This window comes from Pezoporus flaviventris, unplaced genomic scaffold, assembly GCF_033815535.1.
Source record: "Pezoporus flaviventris isolate CSIRO_AGI_PZ_B2104156 unplaced genomic scaffold, CSIRO_AGI_Pfla_v1 ptg000007l, whole genome shotgun sequence".
NCBI lineage: Eukaryota > Metazoa > Chordata > Aves > Psittaciformes > Psittacidae > Pezoporus > Pezoporus flaviventris.
Window position 1 is genome coordinate 51,989,591 of NW_026892555.1, and position 24,447 is coordinate 52,014,037.

At 37.8% G+C, this 24,447-nt stretch overlaps 1 protein-coding gene across 1 annotated transcript; it reads left to right on the forward strand.

Annotated features, from left to right (window-relative positions):
- On the forward strand, positions 1-24,436 carry RAB12 (RAB12, member RAS oncogene family). The gene is made up of 6 exons (XM_061448791.1): positions 1-485; positions 13,522-13,582; positions 20,874-21,012; positions 21,544-21,633; positions 22,577-22,681; positions 23,204-24,436. Exons 1-6 carry the CDS (start codon positions 242-244, stop codon positions 23,315-23,317), a joined length of 753 nt encoding a protein of 250 aa, XP_061304775.1. The 5' UTR covers positions 1-241; the 3' UTR covers positions 23,318-24,436.
- The last annotated feature ends 11 nt before the right edge of the window (positions 24,437-24,447 follow it).

Below are 24,447 nucleotides of genomic sequence, written 5' to 3' on the forward strand. Positions count from 1 at the left end.
TGCGCGGCCTGGCGCAGGGCTGGGTTCGCCGCTCCCGGCGGCGGCGCAGTTCCCGTTCCTGTCGGTGTTGCTGTTGCTGTTCCCCTCGCGTCGGGTCGGGCCGGGTGGCCGCCGTTTCTCGTCCTTCCTGTCCCCCCTCCACCCCTGCCTCGCAGTGTCGGCGCCGGTGGCAGGGAGGGCGGGAGCGTGGGGCGCGGCGAGGGAGCGCGGCGCTAGCGCGGCGCCGCCGCATGCGTCGCTGATGGAGCCGGGCTCGGGGCTGCCGCAGCGTAGGGTGGGGGGCGGCGGGCTAGACCTCGGGGCGGGCTCCGCGGCGGGGTCGCCGGCTCTCTCCGGGGGGCAGTCCCGCCGCAGGAAGCAGCCGCCGCGCCCGGCCGACTTCAAGCTGCAGGTCATCATCATCGGGTCGCGGGGGGTGGGCAAGACCAGCCTCATGGAGCGCTTCACCGACGACACCTTCTGCGAGGCCTGCAAGTCCACTGTGGGTAAGGGAGCCCGCCGTGCCGTGCCCGTCATGTCCCGGGGAGGGGGGTGTCCTCCCCCTGTGCCCACCCTACTGCAGGGCCCGGCCGGGGGAACACGGGACTCTGTGTGGCTGCCGCCTTCCCTGGCCCCTCGCCCGCTTTCCCCCAAGCTTGGCCCCCTCCCCGCATGCCGGCCTGAGGGTGTTCCCTCGGGGCCTCGAGGGCCTCGTCCCCTTCAGGGTGCTTGGTGGTGGTCCCCTTCCCACTTCCGCCCGGCGGAGCGAGGTTTACTGAAGCCGGGTGGGTTCCTCCAACTTCCACAGTGGAAACCTCATAGGCAGTGTGGGGAGGGAGCCCTTGCTGCCGGACTTCCCATCTCTTGACGGGAAGATCGTGGACGGCCTAGTTACATCATTGCAAGTTTTGAGAAGGTGTTGGGTGTTCAGTTTCAGCCTTGCTAACGACAAACAAAGAGCACAGGTTAAAAAAAAAATAGTAAACTAGGGATGGTTGGTAAAGTGGAGGTTTTGTGGGGTTTGTTCGTGGGTTTTTGTCTTAGGTGTTGCATATAAGGTAACAAGTATTTTGGGAGTTGAAAAGTTGCACAGTGTGCATTCAGTGTAGTCAACGGGACTTCAAGCACTCTTCCAGACCATAGTCTGATTAACTTCAGTTTTCTGTTACACCTTCCTCAAGAACCCCTCGCCCCCCCATGATGAAGGAAGTTATGTTTTGTTTCTTGAAGAGTAGTACCTCTTGAGCACACTGTGTGTTTCACTTTTCACATAGCTGACTGGAGAGCAACCTCCTAGTTCTGTAGTACACTGGCTTATTTGTGGTTTAGTCATCTGTATGAGTCTTGGGGTAATTTAAGGCCGGCTGTCTTTTAATACACACAAAAGGGTAAAAGAAGGAAAACAAGCAAGTTAGTCTGCATTGTTATTAGAGTCCTGTCCTTGGAGTTGAACTCTGAGTGTTGCAGCAAAGTGCTTGTTAACTCTATGTCATTGGATAGTATGTATGCTTAGATTAATTGTAGCTTGGAATGTGAGGAAACTTACGGCATCTGATGAAAAGTGATTGTATTGCCTTCTAGACGCCGAATTATTACTCTCCAAAACTCTTCTGGTGACAAAACAATATACGGTTACTTTAGTTTTAATGTGTATTTTATCAGTTATTTCACTCTTTTCTAGGTACTCTAAAAATAAAAATCTGGTAGTGCAGATTAGCATGGTTAGTGTCAATATATTTTTGTTTTGAAGCTGGTAACTTTGTAGAAGTTAGACAGTGGTAATGTATTAGAATCATTAATCCTCAAGTGATACGTTGCAATTAAGATATACTGATGACTTCTGTAGATGGACAGATTTCATTGAAGATACGTTACAGCTGAGGAAGTAGAACTAATAGTGAAATGTATTATTTATGAATTCTGCAGGTCTGTATGTTGTTTTGAATTCCCATGCATCTTCTTTGGATTGACCAGCATTAAGGGCTCCTTCAAGGTTGGGCTGCTGTCTGGAGCTAGGGTTAGTTTCCTGATACAAATTTTGAGAAGTGAGAGGAGGTGCTCTAGACCCCAGTTCAGACTTCCAGGCTGGTGCCTTGTAAGCAAAACTGATTTACTAGATAACTCAGACAGTGATTGAAGCAGAGAAGCATCCTTATTTTAGAAAAGAAACAGGAAAGAAACGTGGTATGCTGCTAGACAGAAGATTACGTAATGTGCAAAGTGTGCCAACATAAAGCACCATAGGGAAACAGCTTGTACCAAAATACATCTAGAAAGACCTGCATTAACGGCATTCTTTCAAGGTCCTCTGCCTAAACTTGAGAGCTGTTGAGATTCCCCCAGATCCTTTTGACTGCCGAGTGGAAAAGCTTTTCACAGCTTGCACCCTACTTTTTTGAACTACAGAGCAAAAAAAAAAAAGTAACCTCTGCTATTGACATTTCATGTAAATTGAAAATAACCCACACTCCAAAATGACCTGAAGTCAGACTTCGATACACAGTTGAAATCATAAAGCCCTTTCTTTGCCACCACTTGCTGCAGTGGTTTTCAAGAGTTACAAGTGGAGAACATATTTTGAAATGCTGTTGAAAACCCCGTGGCTGATATGATTCCAGGGGAAGTTTTGTAAACCAAGTATACCTCAACATTAAATTTGAAAGGGCGATGTAACTAAGCAAACAACTAAAATTTGTTGTATCTGCCTTATATTAGTGAAGCTGTATTTTAAATACCATGCTAGAATACATATTTACTCCCTTACCTTTATCATGGTATCCACTTTTTCTGATTTAATTCTAAACCCATGGAAGTATAGGCCAAACAGAACAACTTTCAACACTTAACCTTTTGTATGAAAGTGTATGGGCTACTTGAGGGTCTTCTCTGACAGTGGAAGAAATGCACATGTCCAAAGTCTTTGGCCATCTCCTGCCCCAAGTGCTGTTTAGGATAACAACGCTGTGTCTTTAAAAAGTAGAGTGTATCTGCTACAAAGAGGAGGTGTGGATTCAATTAAGAAAGATACAATATTTTAATGCTAATTTAAGAAGACTACATTGCCAGATTGGTAAAGTAAATTCTGTAATAAAAACACATCAACATGTCTTCAGTCTTGTCTCAAATACTGAAGTTCTTTGAAAGTGTTCAAAAATAGCTTGGCAGATTTCAGCACATTATTCGTAACGGCACACGACGTGCTGTTGATCTAAAATTCTTTTGATGTATTTATTTTGGGCATTAAGTTAGTTGCATAGAATATTGTGTCTACTTAATCTGCTATTTACATAGTACTGTGAATACTCAATATGCTCAAATGTTTACTGATTTTAGCATGTGCTTAACAGAAATAATGTTGCTGTTTCCAATTTTATGTGCTAGGGTTTGAATGTTTGTTCTTACTACTAGGTTATAACTATTTTTATTACTTGTTTGGGTGAAGAAATTGTTTTTAGATACATTCCTCTGTATCTTCAGTGATGTAAAATTACTCTCTTCTTGCCAGTTTTAAATCCAGAGGAGTTACAGTAACTTCTTTTCTATAATGGATTAACACTTGTCCATGGGTAATATTGGCATCATATTAGCTTTGTCAACAAACATAAATATACATCTTTTTTTTTAATACAGTTTGTTCTCTGTTTATGATTTGTTACCTTACTCCCATGCACCTGCATTATTCATACAGGAGCAGAACCCAAAACTGTCACTTCTTGGTTTTTCAGACTTGACAATTAAAAACAGGAATGCCAAATTTGGCACGAAAAAGGATGATCTTTCCAAAAGTAGTGGATAAATACTCGCTGCCTCATTTGTGAAAAGATTCAAAGATGGGAAGTGAAGGAAGAATGCTTGCCTTTGCTTCTTCCCCCTCCTTACCCTGCCCCAAGTAGTTATTATTCTGAAAGAAATTAATCTTAATTCAGATCTCCATAGTGGTGATGTTATCATTTATATATTTTTTTTAATGGTGCTATCTCACCCTCTTTTTCATCGGAGTCTCTTTACTTAGCAGTCAGAGTTCTCTGTTCTCTTCCCAGCATCTGTCCAGGTCTCGCAGTTGTCTGTCCTACCTGCATACACTAAATCTTAGCTCATTCCCAGTCTCTCTCCTCTGTTTTACTTCCATGACAGATCAAAAAATTCCTGTACTCGGCAGTATTTCCTGTCTACCTAATTTTGCTGCAGGCAGTACCCTTCTCTCTGGGTTTTAATCGCTGACCCTGAGGCCTTGCACTGACTCACCTCTCAGATGGCTGGCTCTCCCACTCAAATCAAGTTGAGCTCCTTGGCTTTTCTTTTACATACTGGCTTAGTATGTGAAGTTACTGAGGCCTAGTCTTATCCTTTAGCTCTTTTCCACTAAGTCTGAAAGCATCCCAGGATAGAGTCCTTGTCCTTGTTAAGGTCAGAGCTATTGACAGGAAACTACAGTCAGACTTGTAAACACTGAAGGTTTCTTCAGTCCTGGTTTACAAGCAAAATCACAGGTGGAGTTACTCAGCTAAGTTTGTAATGGAAAGATTTGTTGTGAATCAGATGGAAATGTGGCAGCCTGTGATCTGTTTTGGGCTAATAGTAGCCTGTGGGATACAGATCAGTGGCATGTAAATGTACTGCAGTGTAAGACTCCTTTGATACTCAGAAATACTCTTTGACCTTGTTTCACCTTACTTTGATGTTAGTGTGAGATGATATGCAAGTTGGAAACTCATTAGATTTACAGCACTCCGTAGCTTTTTCTTCCAAGCAGTCTTCTCTGTCAGTTCTTTTTAAAATGCCCATGTCTGTGCAAAATGCCTAACATCCATCAAATAAACAATATCAGTGGTAAAAACTTTAGGTTTATATTTTATCAGGGTAATCTTAAGGAAGGCAGCTTCTGGTTTTAATCCATGCACACATATATATGTTATACATATATACAAATATATATATATGTATATTGTTCTGACATAATTCAAACCCTTTCCTTGTTCTCCTTATCCTTAAAGAATGTGGACTAACAACATAAATGTTAAGTTCCATTCCCACAGGCTTGTCATATAATATAATTATATTCACTTAAAAGTATCAGCCTATTCATTGAAAAAGTATTAATTAGTCATTTTTCAGAACTGCCCTTGAAGTTGCTCCTCAGTTTGTCAGTTACCTACTCAGTGTTTATTCTCACAAGCACTGTAATGTGGCATGTGGTTTTGAAAAATAGTTTTCTGTAAATAATAATTAAAATTCTTTTAAAAACAAGTTTAGTAATTTCATGTAATCTGAGGTGAAGAAAAATCTATATAAAATTTTCCAAAAAACATCCCGTATCAACTAGAACAACATTTATCTTTTTGCTGTGCTTGTATGTGTGCTGTTTGTGATAAGTATAATTCGTTTTAATTTTTCTTTCAAGTTTTTTTTCCTCTTCCGTAAGATGGCACTGAAAACTTAGTTGGGGTGGGGAAAGGGAAGAAAAGGTAGAAACAGGTGTCCCTTGCTTTACCACATCATGACAAAATAGCAGAAAGATGTTCTTGCTTTACACACAAAATCAGCTGTGAACTCAGACTGATACATTTTTGCTGTTGTACAAACAAAGGAAGAAAATTCTGGTCAGTGATAGCTATTTCTGTGAGAATCAACCATTCTTATCTTTGCATGTCCAGGGTGTTAATACATATATTTTCTTATACAGGATTTTTGGCTAGGGAGGAATAGTGTAAATAAACAAGTATCTCATTAATGGTGCTGTGACTACTTCACAAACTACAAATATAAGAGAGCAGGAGGTTGGAAACTCTCGTAGAAAACAATTTTGACTTGCACAAAACCTTAAGATAATTAGACAGTACGCAAGCATCAGGCAAGTCATGGTTGCCTTATGTGTCAACTAAGCATATTTTACAGCATTTGGTGTAGTCAGCAATTGTTTTCTATGCGTAATGGTTTGAATCCTGACAAGGTAACAAAACTATATTCTAAAATAGGAATATGTACTAGGTAGGTGATACAAATTATCAGGGTTCAAGAACTCAGTTTTGGGGAGGTATGGGGATTTTAATTAACAAAAGCTTGCAAAGAAAAGCAAATATGAAATTGTTTTCTTCATTTGTAAATTAGTTGTTAACTTCAGCTGATAGAAATATTCAGGTACTGGGTTATATCAACACTGCAGAACTGTCAGAGCACCTTCTAGACCCCTAGTTAGTGCATATATGAGAATGTTCAAATAAAGCAACAGGCAAAATGAAGAGACCACTTGAATGGTGTTGGCTGTAGAGTTTAGTTTGCAAGGAGAGTGGAATGCAGCTGTCAAACTCAGTCTCTGCTGTGAACAGCTGAGCACGTCAGTAGCAAAGGGAAAAAAAATACAGTCAGGCCATATGAGTCTCTGTTATGGACTTTCTTATTTCTTTCAGGGAGCTGGGAGCTTAAATGTTCTTTTAATAAAAATAGTGCATGCACTATGCAGAATAATTGCAGTTTACCTATACTAAAAAATGGAAGAGATGGGATTTTTAGAGTGCTTTTCTTCACAAACATGCTGAAATCTTTGTAAACTGTCTTCACTAGCCTGTCCTTAAACAGGAGGATTAATATTTCCAGTTGTTAAGATTGCAACTATTTAACAGCATATAGCAACACCTTTATAACTTACTTCTTCTGATATGTCAAGGATTGGAAAACGTAATACCCAAAACAAAATGCTAAATTCAGTCTTATTTTGAAATATATTCCACCTTTTTAAAATCTAGATAGTGCTGCTTATTAAATAATTTAGGGTGTTTTTCACATGCAGTTTTCTGGTCAGGTCGGGGTAGACCAGTGGCTCACTACGTTTTCCTGTCTGTAATCAGAAGTTTTGAAATTAAGTCTTACTCAGGAAGACACAGTCTTATTCCTTACAAGTTCCCTTTCCACCTCATTCTGTTTATCAAAATTTTGGTGCGCACTTTGAACTTTGTGCCATAAATAGTGCCAAAAGCCTACGTTTTGTGAAAGGTTGAATTTACTGTCCACAAGAATATAAAGAAGTTGTAAGTTTCTCCATTCTCATGGAGTTTGGAAGTACTAAAGATCTGGGATGTTTAAAGGCTGTATGATGGACATTCAAAAATCGCCTTCATGTCTCAAAAACTCATTAAAATTACCCCTTCAAAATTTAGTCATGCCATATACATTATTTTTTTTTTTTCTTGTTGGTTTATCTGTTCCACTCTGGTCGGTAGCACAGTTGCCAGTTGAGATATGGGTACGCTTTTATTTTAGGCAAGCAGTTCTCAAATGTCTGCGTGTCAGCCATTCTAGAATTACATGCTGAAGCTTTATGGGCAATGTACTTTACCTGCCTCTAAAATAATATCCAAACTGGCTCATATCTGACTAATACTTAATGCTTCCAAATCTTTACTTTATAACATGCAGTTTGAAAGAGGTGTTTCTGCTTTAGTGTGTGTTAAAATTAACTGCATGTCCTACAGCTTAAGTTAAAATAAGATACAATGTGTTTGGATTTGTTTTTTTCCCCAAACAGTTTTTGTAATCTCCCCCCCCCCCGTACTTGTTGTTGGCTTTCCCTGTCTCAAGAAAGACAGTACAAATCAGTATCAAAGCTATTGAGCATCTTCTCCTTGACTTCAGTTGTTTCTGGGTAAGTCTAAGTTGTTGTACTGTATTTAGTTACAGGCCAGGACTAATGAAGCTGGTTCTCAGCTCAAGAAGCATGTGACCTCAGTCATCAGTTGTAGCAGAAGTTAAGAAAATTTGTCTATATAATGCTGTCAGATGTCCAAATTAAATAAACTGTTGCGGTCTTTTAATTATATGTTTGTTCTAATGGTTAATTAATGTACAACCTCTGATTATTTAAACTGATTGTGTTTCTTTAAATGCAGTCTGATTATTTTTCACTGATCGAATTGCTTTGATGAAAATCACTAATAGGCCTATGCAAATTTAGTCTGTTGGAATTGATTTTAGTTGGAGGGTTTTTTTTGTGCTCCCTTTGCATCTGTTTTCCCAGTTCTTCCTTTAGCTTTATTATCAGGAAATCTTGGCCTCAGAAAGGTCACTCTGTGCATTAAGCAGGACAGCTTCCACTTCCTTTTTCTGGCACTTAGTGGGGAGGGGAAAAAAAAGTATGAAAACATAAATGCAAAATACGTTTGAAGAAGTTTTTTCACTATTTGTTTTATTCCTAAACAATTTTTTTTGGCTTTAAAGAGAGAGGCTAGACCCAGTTGTGAATGTTTCAGTTTGTACTTTCATAGATAACTTTTTATTTCCTGTTTGGGGCAAGAAAATAATATGCTATAATCTTTTCTGGGCTAGACTCCATTTTTATTGGATTTCAATCTAAAGTTTGGAATGGTCTCAAGTTTGGTTCAGTGACAAGATAAATCACCTTCATTGACTTACCCTTATCTAGAACTTCATTAGTGCGCTTCTATTTTGAGTGTCTGTTTTCTTTCCTTTAAGGCTGTTTATTTTTGAAAGGAGTGCAGACAGTTTGCTTAACAGGGTGTTTAATATACTTTAAGAAAAAAACAAAACAAAACTCTTCTATTCTACCAGCCCTTTATTTTCACTGGAAAAAAAAAGCAGTTTCAACTGAGTGCTTGTCATAATAGATGTTCTCATTTGCATGAAGCACATTTTTAATCTAAAGTTCATGTGCTGTTAACAAAGACAATGTGCTTTGTATAAAAATTTGAAAATCCTTACCTAATAATCTTACCTTACACACACCATATAAGTGTTACTATACTCAATGCCTTATTTGATGTGTACCTAGCCTGTGGAGAAAGGGAAGTAACTCATTTGTAGTTCCTAGTGGTAGGGCAAACTGAAGAAGTATGCTTTGAAACACTTAACAGGTACAAAGTCAGAAACCCAAAATAGGGGCTGAGATCTGTATTTTTGTGCCTTTTTCATTACTTCTTACATGTGTATGGGTTGTCTGTTTGGATTGTTGGGAAAAAAAGAAAACAAACCACCCAAAACAAACAAAAAAACCCACACCCAGGCCTCTTCCAGAGTAAAATGGGGGTCAAATTCTGACATCCGAAATGCACACCTTTAAATCACACAAAGAGAGGTGGTGATCTGGATTTACTAATGGTGTGAGTGCAGTGATTTTTAGAACAACTGAATACATTGATTGCCTGTGGTCCATGCAAGTCTCATGTGCAGATAGGAAGCTGAATTTGTAATTGCAGGGGAGATTGTAATAAGCCTTTTCATTCCCCTTGCATCACTGTGACATGGCAAAGGACACACTTCAGTACGATCATAAGCACATGCACTTGTTGGCTCCACTGACATGGGTACAGTTGGTTATTCATTAACAATAAATTACCCAGCAGGCATTTAAAATGCAAACTAGGTAGCATGCAAACCAGCAATAGTTTGATGGTGTTGTGGCAGCTGAAGAGAGCCTTCTACAATCCTTTCTTTTTATAAGACATGCTGTTCAGATTTAATGCAGTTGTCACCAGTAATTATTGATTTCTCTGTTTTGTTGAACTATATATAAACCCATGCTCTCAGTTCTGTTTGCATAATTAAGGACACAAGATGCTTAAATGGCTTGTGTTAGCTGGTGTTGACATCCTTTCAGGCGATACCCACCATAACTGGAGGTGCACAGTGCGAAACATGTTGGTGTAGCTGTGCTAGTAGAGTGTTATACCAGTCCTGTCTGTCAGTGCACGTGTCTTAGCACACCACTGTTCATGCAGCTATATAGCTTCAAGTAGCCTCTGGTGGGATTCAACACAGAACAAATGCACAATTTTATTAAACTTGGGTATTAGTTGCATTTTGGGATCTGGCTTATGGGAGTGGTAACTGTGCAAGGACTACAACTATCATTACAAACAGCATGAAACCTGAAAAAATTCTGACAATTTGCCTATACTTGTCTTAGAATTAGGTTTAACAATACTGGGAAACATGTATCCTGCTTAGAGCACTGTGTATTAAGAATTTGTTGAAGCAAGGATTTTAAAGAATTTATTTAAAGTATTGTTGGCATCACAACAAAAATGGGAGTTTTCAGGTGTTAGTCCAAATCTTCTGTTCTACAACTGCAAGTACAAACAATGAAAAGGTGCAGTTGTATAACTCTGAATGTCATGTATGACTAGTATTTGTTATCTATAATAATGGAAAGTGTTAGTTTTCTGACTGACTTTCAGAGAACATTAACAGTTCTTCATCTTGTTTTTAATAGCTGGAGTAATTTTACGGATAGAGAAAGTTGTCATTGAGATATTTTCACTGACATTAATCAAGCTAAATAATCTGTTTCGTTGAACTTTTTCTTAACTCAAGATGATACTTGAAGTGGAAAACAAATTACTGTATTGCTGTTTTAATTAAATTACTAATTTGTACGTAAACTCGAAGCACTACCTTTGGCAGGTCTGTGGTGAAAAATGGTAATGAAACCTGACGGGCTTAGAAATTTGTTTCTTCATGTGCAAAAGGAAAGTTGCCAGATTTTTTTCTTTCAGTATTGGCAGACATGAAGCTTTTGGTATTGTGTTGATGCTTGCAGAGCATTACTTATTATGAAAAGCAGTTGAGCAGCCTTTGTGTAGTTCTTGCAAGCTATCTGACTTAAGTGTTAAATAAATTCAAACAGTTCTGTAGAAGAATCTGCTTTTCCAAAACTGTTACTGCTTTGCCCTGTTCACTGCAAAATTTAACAGGGGAAATGTTTCATGGTCTGACTTTAAGATGATTAATAGAAAGATCTGCTTTTGAAATAAGTACACTGTTAACATATTTTAAAACCATCTCTTCAGTAAATAGGGTATTTTCTACTTCATATGTTGTGCCTGCTAGTCCCAGGAAGTACCAAGTTGAAAATTTATTACAATGGGTGAATTTTCTCTCTAGTTCATTATTTATTTTTCCTTTTAAAAAATGCAACAAAACCTTTTTGTTCCTTGGTTCATATAAACCACTTCTACAGAAATAAAAATATTTTTTGGTGGAGTTAGTGAAACTTGCATGATATTTCTTTGAAGGTTTTTATTACACAGTTTTGGATTGGAGATGGTTTGGACTCCTTTTGCTGTGTGACAGTGGGGCTTTTTCTTTAAACAGCAGAGCTATATTCTCTCTCTGCTTAGATCAAGCTCCTCTACCCGTGTAATTTTTAGCCAAAGACAAGTATACCCACCTGTGTACCCACCTTCTTTATGCTTATGTTTCTGTGGGAGAGAAGAGCAAGATTATTTTTTTGTTTTAACCTAACTTCTCAGATGAAAGGCAAATCGTACACTATGTTGTATATGAGTTAATGGCAGGATTGAAAATTGGAGGTGAGACATGTGGGTGGTTAATTCAAACTTCCTTAAGAAATGAGAGATTTGAAGCAGTTTTAGGGAATACCTATTTTATCTTTAGCAAGTAAAGTTCCTGTCTTTGCTGTAGACAAAGCTATGACAGTTATGATTGTATTTCATAGTCTGAATGCATTTATGTAGAGAAGACTTTTAACAGTAGAAATGGTTGTGTGTCTCTTTATAAAAAAAGCTCTCATTAATAGAATTCTTGTAATTACTGCTTTTCTTATTTCCCATATTTTGGATAGTACAGCATAGCTGGATCATTTCACTGTCTTCTGCTGTTACACTAACACAGATGGTGGTTTTTCAAAAGTGTAGAAACTGTTTCTTAACATTAGGATAAATAAATGCCCTGAAATTATAATCATTCTGTTTTTATATTTATTTTTTTTTCAATTTGCATGTGAATACTTGAAAATTGCCATTAAAATTGTAGGCCATAGTAGAAATCAGTTTAACTCTTTAGCTGCTGTACTGGCTAAGAACCTTACTAGGGTTTGAATGGGATAAATTTTAGTAAGTGAAGTATAAGCATCATATGTCCTGAATAGTTCTCCTAGAATTGGTGAATAAGCATGCTAGATGCTTTTAAGGACATGGAGAAGGAGGACAAATGTTATGGTGATAACAAATACTTTTATCACAATGTGATGTGCAAATGCAAGCTGTTCAAAGGGATTTTTGTTAAGGAGAATGAAGATCAGTGATCCTTCCATTTATTTAGTCTAGCTGAATAGTGGCAACCTGTTTTGCGAGATAAAAATAGAATTGACTGTATCCTTTATATTTCAATCAGTAAAGCCTATCTAGTCTTTTAAAACTTATTCCATTTTATTGTCTCATATCAACAACTTTACAGACATAACAGTCTTCTAAAATTTTGAAACATATGTCAAGTCAACAATGTGTACCTGGTTTTCAGGATATAAAATGCCCTTTTTTTTTCCCCCATACCTAAATTATTAGGATTTTTTAAAAGCTTTGCATAAGGGCCAAGTTCACTCCTTTTTTTCAAAGTTACAATCCAGTCTTGATTCTAACAACATCAGCAGGGGCACTCAGTTTTTACCAAGGGCAGACACTGGGAAAATGTGTAGTTAGAGGAAATAAAAATCTCTTTCCTCTTCACTTTCATCCCAATCCTTGCTATACAATTGTATGTGAAGTAGTGAAAGTGTTTCACACTATGCTTCTGCACTTTTGTGTGAGTTTTAAGTGTCCCAGTCTGTACCATGTTCTCTTGTTTTTTTTATTTCCCCTTATTTGATTTATCAATGTTATGAGGGATGATGTTCAGAAAGAATTGAAGCAAAACTCTTCATACACATATATACTAAAATCAACAGGTTCACAATCTACAAATACTATGATACTGTAGGACATTTATAACCTGAAATATCCTTGTAGTTGAGGTGGTGATCTTTTGTGTCTAGGTATTGTTTGATCATAGTATGTCTTACTTGTTGATTGGCAGCCTAGGTTTGTTTTGGGTTGTTTTTTTTTTTAATAGAAGAAAAAAATTTCTGTATAACAAGGTCTTCATGGTTTTATCTTATATTTAGCATGCATTCAGAATACGGTTGGAGTTTTGAGATGATGGATAAAAGTACCATACAGGTATAAAAGAAATTATGAAAGTCAAATACCCTTTCTAAATCTAAGCAGTTTGCTAATATGTATTTGAAAGAATTAAGAATGACAGTGCTGACAAACCTCATAAACCAGCCACTATTCCAGCACTTCTGCTAAATTACTTTACAGAAGCTAAGCATCACAGCTTGGAAACCAGATGTGTATTGTTCTTTTTAACAGAGAGCAAAACTGGTGTGGAGGGATTGGTTCACTCCACGGCTCCAGGGCATCTATGCCAGTTGGAGGGAGAGCAAGCTTGTACTTTACAGTCAAGGTGAATAGGGAGGAAACAGACATACCCTGCCTGTTGTTTTACTGTTCCCTTGGGTTTACCTGCTGCTGGAAGTGTTGCACAAAGTGGAAGGTTTATGGTGTGATGCTGCCAAATTGGAAGGCTCACAGACTATATCGTGATTATCAAATCCCCATGATGTTCCTAATGTGACCTATAGTGGTGCAAACCCTTACTGTTATAAGTTGATATTAAAATTATTTAAAAAAACCCAACTCATTAGTTTTGCTTCTTATTCCTCCTTTTCTGTTTACTGTATTTTATTTATAGGTGTTGATTTTAAAATCAAAACAGTAGAGCTAAGAGGAAAGAAAATTAGATTACAAATCTGGTAAGTAAAACAAATGTGCAACCAGCAGTATGTTTTAATTTTTATGTTCTAGCATGAATTAATATGCTTGTCTAATACTATTAACTGTAATAAGCTGGTTTAGCTCTTACCCTGTTCCTCCTCTCTGCCATTCCCATAAGACTTAAGCAAAACCAAATAGTTCTTAGAATTTTATGAGGGGAAAGGGGAATAACGGGAGATAAAGAGGTCTCAAGCTCCTTTTCCTAAAAGAATGACATCATCTACATAAGAAACAGAATTAGGAGTTCTACAAACAACAAAAGGTGACTGTGTTAAATAGGCACTATTTAAAAGTACACTTCGCTGCTGCTGTTGTATTTTATTTTTTTTTTTAATTTTCTGGACTGTTTAAAACTCACTTTAATTGTAACAACAATTCTAAAACAACTATACAGTGTTTTCTAAATTGTTTTTCTAAAAAAACTTCTAGGTAGTGCTGTCTCTTTGGAACTATATTAAAGAACTTTAAAGTGAAGGGCATTCAAGACTAGGTAAATTATATCCACTCAAAACAGCACTGAGAAGTAAAATGATCCCATACAAATAAGACTACACCTTAACTGATACCGATGTCCTATGACAGAATGCTCAAAGTCTGAGCTAAGTTTTCCTTTCTGGAGTACTTTACGTGTTTTCTGATAATGATTCTCCATGTGAATGATAAATACAGTTTTTATAGTTCAGAAATTGAGCTTAAGAGCTCCTTTGTCATGCAAAGTAATACAATACGTAAACATTTTTATGAGAGAATAAACCAGCTATGTTCTATACATTAATCTTACATACTGCTGTGTAGAAGCTTAGCTTTGGTTTATTAACAGTGTGTGATGCATAATTGGCATTGTAGTTAAACTGTTAAAGTCGCTAGCAGTTCATAGCGGGGAGGAAGTGCTAAATATACTCATTGTTACACTTTTGGGATATTCTGGTGGTTTCTCATTAATTACATGGATGCAGTAAATTCAGCTTACTAACTCCTCTTGGCAGGTCACCATCAACTCTGTCACACCATGTGTCTGTCTTGCTTCCCTCTGAGTTAACTGCTGCTTCATCTTTGGTATCATCAGTCACCTAATACTTGAATGTTAGTGGCATGTCTTCATCCATCATCTGTCCCTGTTTGGAAACCTGTGACCACAAGGCTGGCAGTTGAGCCAGCAATTGTTAGCCAGGGTCTACTGAAGCTAACAGAGGTAACAAAAAAATTCCGATATGGAGATGCTACTGTATGCCTGGTATGAATTCTTGATATGAAATGTGCTAAGCTTATCAAACAATTTCTTCATGTTGAATAAATACTTTATAGGAGTGATGTCTTGTTGGAAAAGATATATTTAAACCATTATTTTCCACATATTGAGAGTATGCTAGGATATAGAAGACTTTTAAAACTGAAAATTTATAGGTTGCTAAAATGTGACCATTACTCGTGTGTGAAGCCCTGCTAAAATGATGGAGAAAATCAAATATAAAAAGGTAGTATTTTAGAATATGATTAAATCCATTAATACAACGTTCTGCCAGTCAGTGTCACCTTCTTTCCAACAGCGACTGTTAAAAATGCCTGTTAAAATGCTCTTCTTATCCTTAAAACTGTCTTGGCATACTTATTTTTTGGAAAAGCAATTAGATAAGCACTCCTTTTGCTAATTTATCCTGAATTATGTTGTGTATGTTGTTGGGATTATTTATGAACTCTTACTATTATAGAATCACAGAATCATTTAGGTTGAAAAAGACCAAGTCCAACTCTAAACCCAAAACTACCAAGTCTACCATTAAACGCACAACATCTTCATCTTCTGAATACCTGCAGGGATGGTGATTTGACCACTTCCTGTTCCAAGGCTTGGCAACTGTCTCAGGGCAAATTTTTACACATATGCAGTCTAAACCTGGTGCAGCTTGAGGCCATTTCCTCTTGTCCTATTGCTTGTTACTTGAGAGAAGCGACCAAAACGCACCTCGCCACAGCCTCCTTGCAGGAAGTTGTAGAGAGCAAATAGGTCACCTCTCAACCTCCTTGTTCGCCATGCTAACCAGTCCCAGTTCCCTCAGCTGGTTATTATACTTTCAATTGTTAAATTGAAAGAGGAAAGCAATTTAGCAGGTAAAACACTTACACCAAGTCAGACATGTATCAAGCAGTTAGGTGTGCAAGGTATCCTTTTGAAAGCAGCTTTCACACCTGCTGCTGTTAGTAGAGTAGTATACAAATTGGTCTTGTCTCCTGTATCCCTTTGCTGATGGAATATTGTGCGCTAAGGATCACAGAGTCATCTGCTTTCACCTCTAGCTTACCTATTCCTATCTGGTCCCTGAGTTTCAGTCAGGAAATATTATGATAGGAGCATAATCCTGCTCCTTAGAGTATGAAATATGGTAGAGCAGCACTGAGAGCACAGAGTAGCGTCCATATTTTCTATGCCACCTGGAACAGTAGTAGTGCACCTTGGGCTGCCAGAAGTCGTAAATAGAGTAAATTTGCTTTCACATTGCAGTTCTTGTCTGAAACAAGCTCATATATTCTGTAAGAAATTTGCATGCATGCAGCTCAGGCTGTGGGTTAAAGTAATAACAACTATTGGATAGCTTCAGTGACCAAGTGAGTAAGAGCATCTATGAATCAGTCAGTGTTTTTCCAAAGCATGCTAGGCCAAATAATAGGAACCTCCCTTTGATGCTTTGAAGAATAGGTGTGCTGGCAGTTGCTCAGCAGGACAGTAGTGTGTCTGACTGTGCCCTTATCTGGGTCTTTTGGGCACTTGGCTGAAAGAAGCAGCTGTCACTTCTGGCTTCCCCTATGAAAGGATGTGGTTGCTGGAAGCTGTGGTTCCCTACCACTACACCTGGTTCCACGCTGGGGAGCCAAAGGGGCTCTCTGGTACCTCTGCAGGTTTAATGCCAAGGAAGCCAGTGACCTGGCAAGGAAGGAGTTCTGATTTGCTTCTGAAGGTTGTTTAAATTGGTTCTTTCTCATAAAATGTTCACATTCTGACAGCTTGGCTTTTTCTAATGGACAGTTACTGTTTTGGAAAACCTCTGGGGTGAGGAGTAGTTTGAGGAAAAGATCAGCTATCCTGGAATAAAACAGAATGTAGTTCGTTCTGTTCAGGTCCTCTGAAATAATTTCATATAGAAAAAAGATCTTAGCTGTAATTTTGTTTTATGGGAGGAAGAAAGCTCAGCTTGACAGCTAGAATCAACCTCTAAACTTTACAACATTAAAAAAAATACTGCTTGTAGGGTCCATAAAAGCACAGAGAATGTGGAAGTGTTAAATTAGTCTTAAATTTTTATCTGTGTTTTAAAAAATTTCCTTTCTATTGCCACTTCACACCACCAGTCATAAAAAACTGATTTAACTTCAGAGCCAAAGACAGTTTTGAGTCTGTCCTTGTGTTTGTTTTGTCCGTTCCAGTTTTGAGTCTGTCCATGTGTTCATTTAGAGAGACCGTTTATGTAAAGCAAAAATTATCCAGACCTATTTTAATTAAGATCAACTGTATTTGTATTGTACTTTTTGCAGTCTAAACTACTGTGAATATGATGTGTCAACACTTGAAAATGGTCTTTGTGTATTTTCTTTATTTGCTTTTGTTTAGTGTAATGTTTGTATTTTTGGAGTGGTGTCTAGTTTCTGTTTTGGAAGCAGAAAAACAGTCATACAGTGGGATTTTATTATGGCAGATGATAGATAGTCAAGGAGTCATTCACTGCTTCTGATTACAATTTAGAAATACCAGTGTTTCTCCATTAGAACAATTTGTTTTTAAAAACTCAATAAAAGAAAACTGCTTTTAGCATTAAAAAGGGGGTAATCTGTTGTCTGGTTGTTTTTTTTTTAGTGACAACAGAAGCATTGATCAAGTTGTAGTATTTTATTATTTGGACTTCTTGAGTTTGAATTAAATTGAACTGCCTTATTCTGTTATGTTGATTTTGACCAGAGCAAATAAAGAACTAGCAGCCCTTAGTATCACTTATGAAATTAATGAAGTTGCTTACTGTTAAATAGTGCTCAACTCTTTTTCCAGCATTCAGCTAGTGCTTCAATAGCTATTCTTACTAAACACTCTAGCAGCAGGAGTGTAATACATCAATGAAAATGATTTAACTAACTTAGTTGCTCCAGCACTGCACACGGAAAGAAGGCATTTTAAGTCAGATATGCTTTTAATAATAGCTCTGTATTAGGGATTGTATTTTTTTCACTCAATATTAGAAGAATTTACTGCACATTTTTATGAAAAAATAAGATAGGAACTGCTAGCAGATGAGATTTGCCACATAGAGGATCAACTTGATACTCTTCTCAAACAGCAACTTATTTAGGTAGCTTGGGGTTGCATTCTAAAATTATTGCAGAAATAGTTTTCCAATTTTCACTTTACTATTTGAAGGCTTGTAGAATGTTATATAATGTTAGAGACCACAAATTCATCTTAGTTTCTTCCACTTTCCAAAGGAAAGGGTTATCATTCTTACAGTCAGAAACCTGTTGACTGGTTTCATTTAAACTTGCTGCATCAATAGAGGCATTGGTTGCATGAAGTGTGGGGAAGTCAATGACTTAAAGTAAGGCCAAGAAAGTCAGCCATAATTCACTGTAATTAGCCAGGCTGTCTGTCCATGGGTGTTTTAAGCTGGCCACAGTATGTGGTGTGTCTCACATAGCCAGCAAGCCAGCCTACAAGTTTCATGTGGTGGTTGTGTGAACAACCTACATAAGGGGAGTGCAGTACCTGGGGGTACAACAGCTGAGAAGAGCAACAGCCTGGGAATACTATAAACTTAAAGAGCTTCAGGGTGCTGTGGGGTGAGGAAAGGCTGATAGTACCAGGTAGACTTGGAGATACAGCACTCAGCAGGAATTGGGAAACGTGAAGTTGGAGATAGCTGGAGTGGAAGAGAGTAATGTTACGTGATTGGCTCTGTCGCTTACCCTAGGCTTACCCAGTGATGATGACTGTCTTCAGGGAGGGTAGTTGAACATTGGTGTGTTTATTTCCTCTGTTTTTCTAATGTATTAACTGAGTGATCTGGTAGACTCTCAGAGATGGAGTTGCTGTAAGTCCTTAGCAGTGACCCAAAGGCACAACCAGGTGACTCTGTGTTCTGGTAGGGGCACAGAGAAAATGAGGAAGGTTGGTCGGGGGGGGAGGGGGGGGGAGGAACATTTTTCTTCTCCCATCATTCTGGCCCAAGCTAGGATTGATGCATTCTTCCACATTAGATATGCCCTTCCACCTGCCATCTAGTTATGTCTTTGCAGAATGATGGAACTAAAGGGATCTCATCCTTAATATGCTTGATCAGTAGGATGGATTAGCAAGACATAACAGGGGCTGCTCTACAAGATCTTTATTCTGAGTAGTATGTTCATAAGTACTAAAGCAATGTTATCCATATGTGGAAAATCAACAGTTCGTACTAGAATTTTTAAATATTTAATGGAATGAATATCCAAACCACCTTTCAAAAATTAAATCTGACTATGGCGAAGAAGTGATGGAAGAGCAAGTAGAGTTCCTAACTCTGAGTAATACTTACATACGTAATTTCAGCTGCCAGAACTTGCATTGCTTTAATAAAAATGCCTCATTAGTGATAAGAAAGCAACCAATTAACCACCCAAAGTTGGTCTGACCTTACGGAAACGGGCTGCTTGTTCTCACCCTCTGTAGAGTCCCAAATATTTGTATGAATGTAACTCAGAAGTTCTGAGTAGAGAATGGGACTTGACTAAAATAAAAATGGATGTGATATATTCTCTTCTGCCCTTTACTGCAATGCCATTGGCTTGCAGTGAAGTATTAGTCAATATTTTTCTACAGACTATGAAGCAGAGGTTTCAAATCTGTTTCTTATCAACACTGCTTTACTTTGTGAAATCACTTGCAAAAATTTGTTGCTATTGAGTACACTTGTGGCAATTTCAGAAGAAAGTATTCCACTTACAAACCTGCTTAGTTGAAATTCATAAAGACTTGAAGATCAAGATAGGTTCGTGGCACTTTATTCTACTGCTTGTTGAGAATAGGCTTTAAAAGAATTAATTCTTCGGGACAATCAGTGTGGCATGTTGTGAGCATTACTTTTTTTTTGGTAACAAGTGTTTCAGGTCTCCATTGTTAATCTCATTCCCAAATTCATCCTCCTTCTCCTTTTGTCTAAAATGTGACTGCTGAAGAGAGTTCCTTTTAAGCTTTTGAGTGCCAACACACATGAACTTTTTCCCTCACCACTCTTAATTTTGGTCCATCTTTTGGCTTGCTCTAACAGTGAAATTTCAAAATTATCCATTGACTCTGGAGGCTGAACTCAAGCAGCAAATGCTTGATCTCTTTGGGGCACCATATAACTTACTTTCCAGTTGTGATACCAGTCACATTTTAAGACTTAGGATTATGCACCAGCTACTTTTTTTTTTAGTGTAACTGCCAAAAGTCTTCCATAAGTAGACTTGATGATATGATTAAAAGCAGTTCACTGGTTTTCATGGTTCAGTAAAATATAGCCCTTCTGTCTCATCTACTTTGGAACATAAGCCATAGCTAGTACAGGCAACATGGTGTCCTTGCTGGAAAATAGCCTCCAGAGTAAATACACCTTGTCCAAAATGCCTACATTGATAAAGATGAGAATGGAAATGTTATTTGAACACCTGCATTAGTAGATGCATGCATGAAAGCCAGGCATCTACTTTCAAAAACCGTATGACATAGTGGTTGCTCACCCTTTTCATTCAGTTTTGCCAGTAGCATTAGTTTTAGAACCATGGTTGAATTGCTGTGGTTGATCCAGAAAGGCTCTGAAAGCTCAAATCATAATGATCAATGCATTGCTCATTTTATAGTTGGATGTCTGGCTGTGTTTGATAAGCATGTATCCATTTCTTTTTTCTTTTTTTTTTTTTCCAGAGCTATTAAAACAAAACAAACAAAAAACCCCAAACAAACATAAAGACCTCACAGACAAACCCCAACAACACAAAACCAGGTTCATCTGCTGGACACCACCACATGTAGAACTGTTCGGTGGCCTTTCTTGGTGTAGTATGGGATAAGTAGTCCAGATACAAAACTTTCTGTGATTGAAAGTGCTGCTCCATTAATTTTTTTTTCCCTGAAATTCCCACATATAGGAGGAAATCTTGGAGATAGAGTGTCTAATGAGTGTGGGGATGTTTTTATTAAAATGTAAACAGTTATTCTGTACTTTGCGAATTGGTGAAATATTTGTGCCAATGTTTGCTGCTGCTTCTTAGGGACACAGCAGGTCAGGAGAGATTCAACAGCATTACCTCAGCTTATTACAGAAGTGCCAAGGGAATTATTTTGGTGTATGATATCACCAAGAAGGAAACATTTGACGATTTACCAAAATGGATGAAAATGATTGATAAGGTAGGCCTTAAGTATTTTCTTTTTATGTAGTTTTTGTAAGAAGCCATTTTTTCCTCAAAAGTACTCTGTAAGACTTGTAACAGCATTGATACAGGATTGTTAAACTAATGCTGACTAATTTTCAGCAGATTCTTTTATCCAGAAGTTAACATTAATGCATTGATGTTGCAAAATGGTTGTCCATTCCCACTTCCTTGAACTACAGTTGTCCCAGTTGTAAGTCTCAGTGGCAATATGTAACATTGCTCATTTACCTGTTCACTGGGGGTGAGTTTTATTTCCTGTCTGTGAAATAAGGTCATTCTGTTCATTCTTAGATAAACTAGAACAGCTAGTTCGAAAGTCTTGTTTTAAAAGTGGAATTTAAAAATTGAAGGTTTTTAAAATACCTTTTGGAAAGAATGTTTACATATAAACTGTATAGGTGTGGTTCCTTATTTAGTAGGGAAGTTGCCCTTTTTTCATATTGTGTTTACATTACAAAATCTTTACATTTCTAGATTTAGTTCATTAAAAATGTTCTAATTGCAGTATGCTTCAGAAGATGCAGAGCTTCTGTTAGTTGGCAATAAACTGGACTGTGAAGTTGATCGAGAGATTACTCGGCAGCAGGGAGAAAAGGTAAGAACAGGTCTAACCAAATTCTTAGCTACTATTAGAAGCAAAACTGCTGTGGAGTTGTTGCTGATGGTCCATAGCTAGTCTTATCCAGACTGTTAAGCCTGAAAAGCATATTGAGAGTGGTGGCATTCTGTCAAAATCCATATGGTATTTACTTCTATGGAATGTGCATATATATGTGTTACTGCTGGAGCAGCATGCCTTTAGATCAAAGAAAGAGTAAACTACAAGTTGGCTTGCACTACACAGTAGTTCAGGGGATACTCCTTTTGGGGCTCTGAAAGATTATATAGTGGACACTTGACTCACAAATGGTCAGCACATCTTTGTGAGCCTTCTTCCAAACAGTTGCTTTTCAGTAGTATCTTAGGACAGGCAACAGTCCTGCTTGATTACTCTAGCTCACCTTTTCATGTTTCTTTTATTCTCTTCCAACTCCCAAAGTGGTAAGGAGCCTGACGAGAGGGTATGTCTTAGTGTGACCCTCATAGCACCATCTTCATCAGGACACGATCAATATGGACATACTCAAAACGTTTTACTTCAGCTACCTGTCATCTGTTGGAGTCAAGGCTAATTCTTACATCTGTACTTCTCATTTCTGAATTTTAATAATAAGGTTGAGATTAACTCTTTTGAAAAGCTCCTACTTTTTGGCAGTCTGCAGTAATCAGTGTTAACTGAAGACGTGAGTTTCTCAGACTTAAGTCTGGAAAAATGCAGCACACTTTTCCAGTAAGCAGACTTTAAGTGAAAATTATCTGCATGTGGCAATATTTGCTGTACCTTGGAGATTCAGAATTATTAATTGAATTAGACTTGAGTCACAGATTTGAGGAAGGTTGTGGGTTTTGTTTTCCTTAAAGGTTTTATGAGGAGTGCTTGTTTTGCTGTTTGCTGCTGTTTGTGCATATCTTCATGTAGTTGTTTTCTTTTCCATCAGTTTGCACAGCAAATAACTGGGATGCGGTTCTGTGAAGCAAGTGCCAAGGATAATTTTAATGTGGATGAAATATTTCTAAAACTTGTTGATGACATTCTGAAAAAGGTAAAATATATAGAGGTGGTAGCACCTCTGACCACAAAAACGGTCAGTGTTTAAATAGTGACTGCTGGTACTTGTTGGGAGGACATAGAGGGCGAGTGCACAGTCAGGTGAAATTTTTGGTTAATACATAGTGGGCATGATGTAATTCACAGACTCTGCTGAACACTTTTGTTAATAAATACTGCTTTCAAATTTGGTAAACATCTCCTGTTTGTTATACTTTCTCTTTGCAATAACTTCCATATATATCAGCAGCTGACTGTATGTTTGCCTGCTTTCATTTGTGGGCAGTTCTGTTGTGATTTGTTGTAATTAGTTTAGGAAGTGGCTTTATTTTCACCAATGTCTTGTAACTTTTTTCTGAAAGAAATTATTAACACAACTTACTCGAATGTATTTCACACATACAAACCAAAAAATTCTTCAGTTAAGGCTTTGGCTGACAATGAACTCTTGGAATGAGTTCTTTGTGCCGAGTTCTTTGCAGATGACTGTTTACAGGTGATTTTTCTTTTCTTTAAGATGCCACTGGATGTTATAAGAAATGAGTTGTCCAACAGTATCCTGTCCCTGCAACCAGAGCCAGAAATCCCACCAGAACTGCCTCCTCCAAGGCCACATGTCCGTTGCTGTTGACTTGTTACTCCATACAGAGTGAAAAATAGGAGCAGGAGGGTAAAGAAAGTATCTGTACTACTCTGCACTACAATCATTCGGCAGTTTCTCGTTGCACTTTGTTATTCGAGTCAGAGCTACACACTAACTTGTAAATATGCAAATATGTGATCCGATATAGGATTCAGCTATAACATTTAATTATTACCCCTCTCCCTCACAATGATGTTTCATTCATTGCCCCAGTGTTATAAATACTGTACAGTCGGTGGGGGGTTTACCACACTTCTGATCGAGGAGGAGGAGAAATTAAATCTATACCTATTCTTGACATAAATGTTGTAATAGTTCTTTGTTATTATAAACAGGCAGGCAGAAGCTCTTCTGGTATGAAGATAAGTATATGGTGCTTTGCTAACTATTTTAAAGACAAATTTTTTAAAAACCGAGGACTTTATGTACAAAGCTTCCATAATCAACATTATTTTTCCTTTTAATGTAGTGAAAACACTTTTGGCTGTAGCATCCTCTGCTGACTGGATTTATTGAAAAGCTAAGTTTAATTTTTTGGCAGTCTTTTATTTATTTTGTTTAATGCTGCACCCTTTCTTTGTGTACCAAAACATCACATCTGGTGCAGATCTAAGATTGCACTCGGAGATAGCATATATAATTTTCTGCGTAAGCATAAACGTGGTTGCAAGAATCATTAAGTTTCAATAAAAGAATGGAGATATATTCAAGTTCTAAAAGAAGGTATAAAAAGCAATGCTGCTGTCCTAGACAAATTCTTAAAAGAAAAAAAAAAAAAGATACATTTTCCTGTGGTAAGGAATATATATGTGTATTTGTCTGGACATCTGTAGGGTTGGGGGGAAGGGAGTCTAAGGTAAAATTATTTTCTTTCCTAATGATGGAAATTATTCCCATCAAGCAAATACTGTGTTAGGTTTTGGTCTGATAATGAATTTGTGAATTATATCTTTGGTATATCTTTTATTAAAATGCACTGTTTAGTTTAGCTGTGGTAAATATAGTTACATATTTGAATAACTTGGTGTGTCCTGAATGTTGTGGTATTGAAAAACCTTGTGGTCTTTCTAAACTAATGAAGTGCAAATAAAATTTTGTATTTATGAATGACAGTGGAA